The following is a 12,332-nucleotide window of genomic DNA, read 5'->3' as shown; positions in this document are numbered from 1 at the left end:
AAATATAGGCTAAGAGAAAATGTATTGAGGAATATTACAGAAACACTGATAAGCTGTGCATGACAAAACACAAAATGGAGAAACTAGTAAAAGACATATCAGAATATTTTTTAAGAGTAATTTCTTAAGTTCTCAAGTTCAGCATATTTCTCCCTCCGTTCACCTTGGAGTGTGCTTTGTTGGGGAAGTGAGGATTATGTGAAATATGCTTAATTTCTGAATCCAGCAGTTTTAACTGGTTAACATCCTTTTTTGATGTCCAGCACTCTGAATACGGAACACAAGTACATCAACAGTTAAAACCCCTTACTTATCCAACATGTAAAATACATTTAGTCTATTTAATTTGTTAATAATATATATCTTTGATACTAATTAATTCAATCACCAAATGCAGAGCAACATATTGGATCAACTTTTATCAAATGTACAATTTACTAACAGATTAAAATTAAGAAATGTATTAAGTCACAACAAATATTCACGTCTAATCTAAAAACAAGGTTCAACTACCTTAAAAAAAACAAAAAAAAAAACAAATGCTACTGACATGGACAGTCAGTCACACAAGAAATGAATGAAAGAAAATATCAAACCACAGCTTTCTCCTAAAATAGTCCCATACAAAACTAAGATCAAAGTATGAAAAAACAAAAAGACAGCTGAATATTCCAAAAAGCCAGGGATATTACTGTTAAAGGAGTAAAATGGTGGTTGAACGTGACACTTCCCAGTTGTCTTTAGGCAACAACAAAACAAATGTGCATAATTTTTTTTATTATTCAGTAATTTCAATGTACTTTAAAACGTATTTTTCTAAGCCTAAATTTCCCACTATAAAAGTTCACCCGAACCGTCTGGGCGTGGTAATGAGAACTGTCAGTTAGTTATGATTGACAGACCGTGCCCCGTTACCATAGCTACCCCCATGATACGCGCTCTTTTTGGGAGACTGAATTTTAAGCTAGCTAGCTTAGTAGTATATCAAGTATCGACAGATAGCTAAGGTAAGGACGTTGACTTATATCCAATTATAATATAAAATCTAGCTAGCCAAGTTAAGATAAAAGCACAACTATAACGTCCTCATAAAAGCAGACTAGCTAGCTAACGTTATCGATAACATTGCCTTATGAAAGCAAACTACCTAGCTAGCTAACGTTAGCTATCATTTTTAAGCAATGTCATAGAAATAGTGCACTTTTTACACAGGAATGTAAACCCAAATAATACTGGCTAGACATGGTTTTAACTAGCTAGCTAATGTAATTTACTTGTTATTTATTTTGCTTGTTATCAGAAATAGTCTAGAGGGACTTGTTGTTATTGATTGTTTGCGGATGTCTGCCGGAAGTTAAGTTAGGGCCAGAACAACGCACATGCGCAGTAACGTCTGTTTATGTTGTTACCGTTGAAAGCGTCTATAAGTACGATTGTTTTTTTTTTTTTTAAATGACTTACAGTACCTGCTACGTCTAACCTACCACTGGAACTGAAAACAGCACCTATTAGATGTGTGTCTAACCGAGACTGAGTTAACTTGTGTGATGGACAGTTCTAGGCTATAATGGATTTGTCTACACCTTGTGGTGGACATAATACTACAACGATGGAGGCCGATGCGTAGTTCTCCCCACCCAATTACAGTTGAATATAAATAAAATGTTTTGAATATAATTAAATAGTTAGCCAGCCATCCGTGATAAAAATGGTCTCACAGTATTTTGCTTATCTAAAACCCAACTGAATATTTAGAAATACACATTTTGTTTTTGATCAGCTGAAGAACATTTTGTCCTTTTTTAATCAGACACGTGTTTGGTAAGAACACCAGCTGAAAAGCTTTCCCCAGGATTAACTCTGGCATAATGCTATGTAATATTAGCATAGCCATGCAAAGACACAATATTAATGTTAATAACACCAAATGGGAGCATCAAAAATGACAACCATAAAGGGACAAAAATAGAGCTCTGAAGGTGACTGAAACGGACTTACAAAACAAAAGGAGCAGTAAGTGGCAGATATGACAAAACAGCAGAAATAGGAGGAGCAAGAGGCAAACCTTGATAAATGTGATCCCAACAACCAGGCCTCTGTTGGGCGGGGACTTGTTGAATGAGTCAATAGACACGATCTCTGCATCAACTGTGCAATGCAGTGGGAGAAATACAGCCATTATAAATGCTGCTATGCAGCTGTAGACACATACAGAGTAAACAATACTGCAGACAAAATCCTTTTCAATCTTTTTTTTTTCATATTGGCTCCCATTTCATGCAGAGTAGTACTATATCTGATGTGAAATTAGTATTTTCAATAAGACAAGCACCAATAATGAAATATAATTAATGAAAATGTTGTAACTAAGGTGCTACTTGTCTGGACTGAGTACATGCTAACATTTTATAATAATAAAGCCCTAACATTACCAAAGCTCACATTAGCTACTTAAAATGACCTTGTAACTGGTGCACCTTACAAGCAGACAGCCCCAGTGCCAATACTATGAGGGGTATTATCGTCTCAAAAAATTAATAAATGTAACTGATCCACAAAGATATGCAGCCGATTTACAAATAAATGCAGCTGATCCACAAATAAATGCAGCATATCCACAAATAAGTGCAGCTTATCCATAAATAAATGCAGCGGATCCACAAATAAGTGCAGCTCATCCACAAAGAAATATAGCTTGTCCACAAATAAATGCAGCGGATCCACAAATAAGTGCAGCTCATCCACAAAGAAATAGAGCTGATCCACAAATAAATGTAGCTGACCCACAAATACATGAAGCTGATCAACAAATAAATGCAGTGGATCCACAAATAAGTGCAGCTTATCCACAAATTAATTCAGCGGATCCACAAATAAATGCAACAGATCCATGAAATGCAGCTGGTTCAAAATTGTGCATTGCCTGTCACTTGCATTTATTCCTGGATTTTTGAGACAAAAGCGGCATGATTTTAAAAAATCCACAAATAGGTTTTTAAGTCCAGCCAATCAGAATTTAAGACATCCTTTCGCTGACACCCACATTACTTCAACTAATCACAGTACATATACAATTCAGGATTGTGCTGAAAAACGCTGTGACTTATGGTCAACATGGCCACCCATAAAGACTTGCTACACAACTTCTTATATGGTCTGCAAAATGCTTGCAACTTTTCAAACATCAGAAGAAGGTGAAGAAAGGCCGGTTTACAGTTTGGTGATGTATGATCGTTGCCACCAAGCGGCCAAAACCAGACTTCGTTTTGAAGCTCATTTCCTGGTCTTGTTGTTCCTGGTTGCTCACTAGCGCCACTACGGTTGGCTCCAGTATAGGTGTCTTCATATCCAGTTTCCATGTCTACGGTACAAATGCGGTCAAAATACAAAGTCAATAATTTTTTCTCATGAGAACAAATAGTCACAATATGTGTATTTTATTCGTCTTATGACTGTCCATGGGTTGATTTCATGATTTATTGTGTCATTTGGGCACTGTTATAATATTTGTTGTGGACCAATGAGGTACAGTTTGCGTCACTTCCTGATTACTGCGGAGGACTAAGCTACAGTAGGGGCTACAGTCTATAGTCACTGGGGTGGGAGGTGGCGCCTCTTGGCCTTGATATTGCGGCTCCGACCACGGTCCACCTGTGCGAAGTCAGAAAATGCAGGCATCCCATTTTGTAGTGATTTCATTATGGTATGTTATATGTATGACAGTAATAATACAATTATGTTCAGTTATCTTCACTTTCTGTTTCTCAGCAAAACGAATATGCTTAGCTAGCATATCAGCTTATAAGTGAGCTAGGTAGGCTATCCGTGGTTAGCTCACACATTAGCAATATGAACCACAGGGGAAGAACATCGACTACACTGATGGTCGGTCAATCAGAGATGTGTAGGCTACTGGTGATTTGACTAGGCTCATTTTCGTATTGTAGTCTGGTAGACCTGCTGTTAACCGAGCAAGTTATCGTCGTAGGTTTTCGCCACAGTCAGTTAATGAGCCAGTAACTGCTACTAGCTACGCCATCGCTGTTTGTGGTGTTCACTTGCTGGGTGACGCTAGCTGACCGATCATTCGCAAGTCACTTTCTACCGAATAAAAATTAACACTGTCAGCGGTGATTAACAAATCTACCAAGTATTTTAATAACTGATCTGCAGGCGTGTAAATATGACAACGCAATTTGTACAGCAAGTTTTCCACCTGGTGCATGAAGACAAAAATAATGTACATTGAATTTCTAATTATTATTAGACTATAATTTTTTTTCTTGTAAATCAAAACCAATGGAGAAAAGCCAATATACGCAAGGAGCCCCCAGGACCGATTCTGATCTATGCTCTTGTCGGTCTCTTAAATGCTAAAAACATGTTCCTTTCTAAATGCCAGTCTTACAAAGATGGTTAATTTCGTTAAATTCTGTGTGTGTGATTTCATCGTGTGTTGTATGCTATTCAGCAAATAAACCTTAATACTCTTGATTCGCTTCGTGAAACTGAAAATTTTGCAGTGTTTATCCCAAAATCGGGATTATAGTAGCTTTGTCACATGCGTGAAGCATGGCCCAGGTAGACATTTACGGAATGTACACGACTGACAAGCCGTCAAACGCGTTTGACAGATTGAATATTTGCAGCTTAGGGTTAGCTAGCTAGTCACATGGCTTGGTAGCCGAAGTTGCGAACTGTTTTAGCATAGGCTACTGGACTACCAAATATAGCAAGCCGATTACTCTTTCTGCCAACTAATCATTTGGTTAAGTAGGCTAAAGGAAATAGTAAAAATGACTTTGCTACCGAAAAACCTAAGAGGAGGATTCTTTTATGGTCGTCTAGTGCAGCTGTAAATAGTACACGCCATAATGAAATCACTACAAAATGGGATGCCTGCATTTTCTGACTTCGCACAGGTGGACCGTGGTCGGAGCCGCAATGTCAAGGCCAAGAGGCGCCACCTCCCACCCCAGTGACCATAGACTGTAGCCCTTACTGTAGCTTAGTCCTCCGCAGTAATCAGGAAGTGATCAGGATCAGTGATCAGTAATCAGGACCTCATTGGTCCACAACAAATATTACAACAGTGCCCAAATGACACAAATCATGAAATCGACCCATGGACAGTCATAAGACGAATAAAATACACATATTGTGACTATTTGTTCTCATGAGAAAAAATTATTGACTTTGTATTTTGACCGCATTTGTACCGTAGACATGGAAACTGGATATGAAAACACCTATACTGGAGCCAACCGTAGTGGTGCTAGTGAGCAACCAGGAACAAAAAGACCAGGAAATGAGCTTCAAAATGAAGTCTGGTTTTGGCCGCTTGGCTTTTCCGCACCGGACTGTCAATCACATTGTAAAAATCACAGAACCACTTAACTCTATGGTTTTGGCTCCAAATTGACAACATGGCCACGCCCGCCATTGAGCTTCAAAACGTGTTTTAGAGACCCACAGAGTCAATGGGTGACGTCACAGTAGCTTTGTCCATATTTTTTACAGTCTCTGGTTGCCACCAGCGATTATCACATTTAGGCTAATGGTTGGCCCCTACGACTTAAAGTTAATACTGAGTGACGGATGATTTTTCCCACAGCGCGCAGGTACTACCGCCGTGGGCTATGCATGGCAAATTGTGGTCACTCATTCACTCACTCACTCACGGACGACCTTTGAGGGACGTTTTGTGGGACGTATGTGCAGATGGTGCCAGCTAGAATGTGTCTGCGGAAGTGAGTTGCGCCGTGGGTCTGGACGGTTACGCGCTAGTTGTTTGTCGCTACCATTGTTCTGCACATCACTGAGACTTAAATTGTAGTTAACTTTGACTCCAGTGCTGGCTCAGTGGTCATAACAATATTAGGTCTATTACATTCTCATAACCTGTAATTACTTTTGGCAAAGTGTAAAATCATCAACAAATCAATCTAACCTTACAATAAATTACATGGAAGACCACACATTTGTTGAGAGTTTGATAAACACAATTACAATGTTTCTGTGCCTGTATGCTGCCAACTGGGCTGACTACAAAGATGGCATTAATGACTTCACATTGGCGATGCACGCCAATTCTGGAGTGATAAAAAACTGCTAAATGTGTAGGCTACCAAATTTGTGTAACTAAAACTAGGTCCAGCAACTTAATGCACATAATGGCAATGCAATGGTGATCATGTCATCAGAATAATGCCTCTAACACATACACACAAAAGTATGTGACAGCTGCTGGAAGCATTGGTTTAAGAGGTTAATAGTGTGACACTTGCTAAATGAATTAAGACTACATATTGTATACATTTCTCATGTTATTTCATGAGATAACATTTCTGTAAGAATTGGGGAAAAATTGCCTAAAACCTTTGGTAGTTATTATCAATACAATTGTTTTGGTATACCCCTGTTGTTCCATATTGATAATTTGACAGAGGTTACTTCGGCATTTGTAATTATTTAGGCTAGTAGAATGTCTGTACTCTATTCTAAAACTGCACAATATAGTTTTCAACTATGCAGTAAATGAGCTGTGTACATTTGGTCCATGGTTATCTCTCCATCAGTAATCATCTTTTCGCCACAACACAAAAGAAATATACCATACGTATATAATATCACAAATATATAGAAATAGCCTAGTGGCAAAGGTCCTGGGGCCATGAAATATCTTAAGGCTAAAAGTGGCTACTAACCTGCCAATTTAGGAGAAACTCTTAAAAAATATTGTGCGTGTCAGTCCTTTAGGGACTCAGATGCTGTAGTATTTGGTCTAAAAGTAGGCTATTTCACAAAGAATTTTAGTAGCGTACTAAAACCATGTTTTAGATAATCAAAACTGAATTATAGATAACTTTAATTGGAGGTTCCATACAACTGAGAATGGTGAAAGTGACTTCAGTCTTACTAATGCAAATGGAATTAGAGATATCTTAAATTAGCGTTTTGATTAGTCATAAATGAATTACAGATATCTGTACGGTGAACCCGGGCCGGTCATTAAATGTTAAAAGGGCATGAGATATTGAAGCCTTTAAACACTTCCCAGACATATTACAACATGAATTTGCAATATCATGTGCCAGCACCCAAGTGCACAGGGATTTTTAAAACAATTGGGACACTTTTTGTTCTGTTGTCCCCATTTCAAAATGTATTGTACTCACACCACTATTACTAGTTCAAAGCTGGCTGTGGGCTTGCCAACTACACACACACGAACCAAGTTTACTAACATTATATTCACATAAACTATACCATCATGAATATGAATAAAATGTAAAGTTACAACATCTGTTTCTTTGCAAACTTCGCTTTGCTATTTCTTCGGTGGCATTTCTCGATATAACTGTTCCGCCGTGTTAACACATTTCTGCGGTTGCGGGGCAGGCACTCTTCACGCTAAGAAGAAATTTCAGGATTTTTCCGATATTGCTTGTGTCGAAAGTGCTGCGACGGAGACAACGATATATTTACTCAGGAGGCACATCTGTCCAAAAACGTAAACAAGTCAGGCAGTTTTCACTGTCGGGAAAAATTTTATGACTACGTAACCGGTACGTACGCGAACGCAAATGAACCACAGAACCACATACCTTGGACCTGAATGTATTTTTGCCACAGCAATCAAACCCGTCAGCGTAACCTATCTACCGTTTTAGTTGAGAATCAAACGACATGCTAAGTTAATAAAATCAGTGGTCAATTTAGTTTATTTTTATTAATGCCTACAACTGTATTGCGGCAAACTGAACATCACATTCACACAACGTTAGTGGCCACGCAGAATTCTTACTAGGATTACGTTTAGGGTTTTTTTGTTAAGTTTAAAAGGTGTTTGATCAAACCTGGGATATAGGTGAACTGTACTTCTTTGGCAACTGGACGTATTTTTTGTCGGAAATCTTGATACTTGAAACATACAACTTTGCCTTTAAGTGTTGCCGCGAGCAGGTCCTGGTCATCGGCCTGGCACAACCCGTATATGTTACTCTGTGACGAGAAGCGGCTGAAACTATCTTCCACAAAGGGACACATCCCCTTAGCGTCTCGTTCCATGTTCAAAACACACAGGGAAAAGAGCAATGAAAGCCCTCCACAATCACCGGTCTACATCGGGCCGCGCCTGTTCCAAATTTTTCGTGAAAGGTGGATTTTTTTCCGGGAGATGAGAGTGATGAACGAATTAACTTGTCCTTCACGGTTTTTATCCAATCAGACTGTACGAATGCGAGAAAAAATGGAACATAGGGCGGCATTCTTTGCGGCTACCTGAAGCAAGAAGGTCAATCGGTGGCTAATCAATGAATTTAACTTCCTGTGTAACCCACGAGATGTAATTTCAAAATAAAAGCACACGAATTTTAAATATAACATGTTTTCATTATTTAACAGGGCAAGACTCAGAGATTGAAAAATAAAGATCAGAAAGCAAAAGTCATCCGCAGGAATTTTTTCCAATCCTATTTTCTAATGAACACAATTCTCCAGCCAGGGATGTGTCTGAAATCACTGCACTTGCCTATCATTTAGTATACAACATTACCTTATATTTATTAGTCAGACACTTTTATCCAATGTGACGTACAATAAGTGCATATTGAAGGTCATTGGAACAACTACAAAACAGGTCCGATAAGGTACAATACTAATTTTGTAACAGTTATTCATACCCTACCCATGAAAACATTAAGTCCAGTTCACACAACGAACAATACTCTCTGACCTAACCTATGCTAAGTGAAACTAGAGGCATGACAAGCTACAACATCAAGATAATGATACAAAGTACAATATAAGTGATGGATGTAGGCACGCATGACATGCAAGTGGCACAGGAGGATATGGAGGACTAAATGTGCCAAAATTAAATAAATAATGAAATAAATAAATGTGGAAATAAAATTAAGTATTTATTTATTTAATGATTCATTTATGTCAGTATAATTAAATAATTCCCACCTCATGGCTATTTCATTATTTCATGTTGTATTTCCGAATGGCTTTTTTCATTTTATAATGACACTTTTCAAAATGGTGAGCCCTCTCAACACGAGCGGGGCTGGACCTACCCACTGATTAGGCAAATGTGATTTCAGTGCTAGTTTGTACTTGGCAGGATTGTTTGTTTGTTTGCTGAACAGGTTACCCTACACGGTTGGATTCCTGATCTGTGTGGTCACTTCTGGCACTACGATCTTTACTTCACTCTAGTGTGTTTCTTTTGCACCTCTGCACCTTGAACTGTTGCACTTGTTGTACGTCGCTCTGGATAAGAGCGTCTGCTAAATGCCTGTAATGTAATGTAATGTAATCTTTTGTAATTGATTACTTGGGCTGCGTCCGAATAGTCAAAAGAATTACATCCTATGTCTTTTCCTAACCACTTTTCCTTGACCTCAGTGGAAAACGTCATGAGGTCAAGGAAAGATGTGAAGGAGAATTCATAAGGACTTATGCTGCGTTCCAGACGAACTCGGAAACTCATAGCTCCGACTTGGGAGGTCGGATTTACGAGCTCGGAGCGTTCCAGTGGTTACTTCGTAGATGACGTATTTTTGTAAGCCAACCCGACAGTTTCTTCCACCATGGGTGATTTTCGAAGCTGTTATGTGCTTTAAAAAAGCAAGTTGCTAACTAGTAATTTTATGAGTTTAATCCAACACCAGATGCCTAATTATTTTAAATACATTCCCTGCAGAAAAGCAACTTAAAACAGTTCTCAAAAGCTTCAAAACATGTTACAGTTATTTTATTTACATTTACTGTGTAGGCAGCCATGTTGGATGTGACGTCAAATGATGGTATATCAGAATCTCGGGGCTTAAAATTTTCCCCAGTTCCCGACTTGGAATTTCCGAGTTGGAAGGGCGTTCCAGTGCATTCTTCCTAGTTGGAGCTGGGAAATTCCCAGTTCCCGATGTGAATCCGACTGCACTTACACTAGGCTACGTAATTATGCGACGGCGGATGTTATTGACGTGGGTCTGCCGTGGTGAAACTACAATGTTCCGAAGATGGACTACTAAAAGCACATCTTAGATACTTCGCCCCATGCATTCTTACCGTGTTATTTCATGCAGGCTATATAAATGTGGACAACCCAGTGAAGGGCCCAGGGCTTTGTCCGAATAGTCTTTTTTGCTAAGGAAGATTCCTAACTGAGTGAAATGACCCGAAAGTATCTAAGTGGCAGCCATGGTGAGAGCTGTTTGAATTATCTAAATGCCAAGGAAAGGTGCTTCAATGCTTCCTTTCTTATCTCCTTTAGCATAGGCGACACTGGACCATCCTTTACGAAAAGACAGGAGATAATGGCGTCCCACAATTCCTTGCGTCAGCAACATTTAAAGCGACACACCATTCGGCCGTTCATGAAAAGAAACGATCAACATGACCGACAAGGGACGTATATCATCATGTAAGTTACCGTTGCTTATTAAGCATTTTCCATCTTATGCCATAACTTCCTAATATGCTCCCTATATGTTTTGAACTTTCAACAATATGTTAAACCCTTAGGCGAACTATAAACGTTACGCTACTGTTGTAAAATGATCAAAGTGAAGTTAACGTTGTAGCGTAACCATGCTCAGTTTGCATTAGTTATTTCTTAATTTTGAGCGTTGTTGTATTGCCAGCCTTTAGGAAGATCATTAAGTAATTTTACTTCAGTCACAGATGCTGAAACCCTTGCCAAAACTGGATCATCTCTTCAGCGGGAAGAGAAATGCAGCCAAATCCGGCTGGGAGTAAGTATATTTGTGGATTTAAAAGTTGTTATTATAAATGGGTATGGAGAATTAAGCTAATTCGGACCTACAGGCAGGTGGTGAAGGAAATGGGGCTAGAGGGGCAGGTGACTGCCACACAGGCCTCCAAAAAGAGGGACAACTTAAAAAAATACAAATACAAGGTAAAGCAAATCATATGGCTGGGCACTGTGGTGGGCTAGTGTTTGTGGATATTATGTTGTACAATTAAAACAGGCTTACATTGGCTACCCCAACCTTCTATATGGAAATGTAATGTGCCTATTAATTAGTTATCTACACATTTTTCAACATTTGAGGCTAAAGCAATTATGAGTAGCTACAAAGTTGAATGGCTTGTAACAGTTAGACTCCTACATTATTAGTCACTGTGCATTCTGCCCCAACTGCCCTTTCAGTAACATTCTGTTATCCATGGTGTTAAAACGGGGTGACATAGCTCAGGAGGTAAGACCGATTGTCTGGCAGTCGGAGGGTTTCCGGTTCAAACCCCGCCCTGGGCATGTCGAAGTGTCCTTGAGCAAGACACCTAACCCCTAACTGCTCTGGCGAATGAGAGGCATCAATTGTAAAGCGCTTTGGATAAAAGCGCTATATAAATGCAGTCCATTTACCATTTACCAATTGGAGTTGAAGAACCCCCCGACCAGCACAGGCATGGACAGTGGTGAGGCAACAGCAGCTACTTGGCCGTGGTTTGATGCCATGCATGAAGCACTTGGGGAAAGGCCGTCCGTCAGCCTCCTACTCATTGGCTCATGCTCGGTGCCAAACCATGGCCAGACTGCTGCTGAAGCCTCATCCTCTGGATGTGAAGAATCTTCACAAATGTCCCTCCTGCCTGGCACAGACAGTGAGGAGGAGTCCATGCCTTCCACCTGCTCCGAGCCACCCACTAAAAGGCCAAAGAGGGGTGGGGGCATGTTGGCCTTCCTCAAAAATCAGGCCGAAAAGGAGGAAGCAAGGGATGCTGCTCTATACAACCAAAATGAGCGATTCCTTGCTCTTTTTGCTAAACTAGTTAAAAAATAAATAAGAAACTTATATGGAGTCCTGTTGTGTTAATTGAAAGAAGTCAAATACAAAGCTCTTCATTTGCTGAATGAATGGAATAGTATTGAGCAACACATTGCTTCAAGCCACAAACAAAAACCTAGCCCACCTGTCAGAGCTGTCCCCGACCACTGCTCTCACCACTGCCTAATAGTGTTATCTTTTGAGACGGATTCGTTCAAAAGAACAAATCTTTTGGATGAACGAACGCAGACTCACTGAACATACTACACCCGAATCGTTCGCAAACAACACAACAGTACACTTGCCCGAATCGTTCGCGAACGACACAACAGTACACTTGCCCGAATCGTTCGCGAACGACACAACAGTACACTTGCCCGAATCGTTCGCGAACTACACAACAGTACACTTGCCCGAATCGTTCGCGAATGACACAACAGTACACTTGCCCGAATCGGTCGCAAACTACACTAGTTCGTTCGTTCCTCTTGCTGTAGCGAATGAAAGGAGTGAGGAGTCTCTGGGGAAGAG

At 39.7% G+C, this 12,332-nt stretch overlaps 1 protein-coding gene across 4 annotated transcripts in view; it reads right to left on the bottom strand.

The window, feature by feature from the left end:
* Positions 1-8,285, bottom strand: part of kptn (kaptin (actin binding protein)) — a 38,147-nt gene extending 29,862 nt beyond the window's left edge. The window contains exons 1-2 of one of the 4 annotated variants that reach the window (XM_064352066.1): positions 7,860-8,285; positions 2,066-2,148 (exon numbers count right to left, since the gene is read on the bottom strand). In XM_064352066.1, the coding sequence (XP_064208136.1) occupies positions 2,066-2,148; positions 7,860-8,070 (294 nt within the window). In that variant the 5' untranslated portion in view covers positions 8,071-8,285. The remainder of the gene's footprint in view (positions 1-2,065; positions 2,149-7,859) is intronic. The other 3 variants (XM_064352068.1, XM_064352067.1, XM_064352069.1) reach the window with 3 other exon arrangements.
* Positions 8,286-12,332: the final 4,047 nt, after the last annotated feature.

The sequence above is a fragment of the Anguilla rostrata genome, chromosome 9 (genome assembly GCF_018555375.3).
Source record: "Anguilla rostrata isolate EN2019 chromosome 9, ASM1855537v3, whole genome shotgun sequence".
Lineage (NCBI taxonomy): Eukaryota > Metazoa > Chordata > Actinopteri > Anguilliformes > Anguillidae > Anguilla > Anguilla rostrata.
This window is presented reverse-complemented; position numbering and strand designations above follow the sequence as displayed.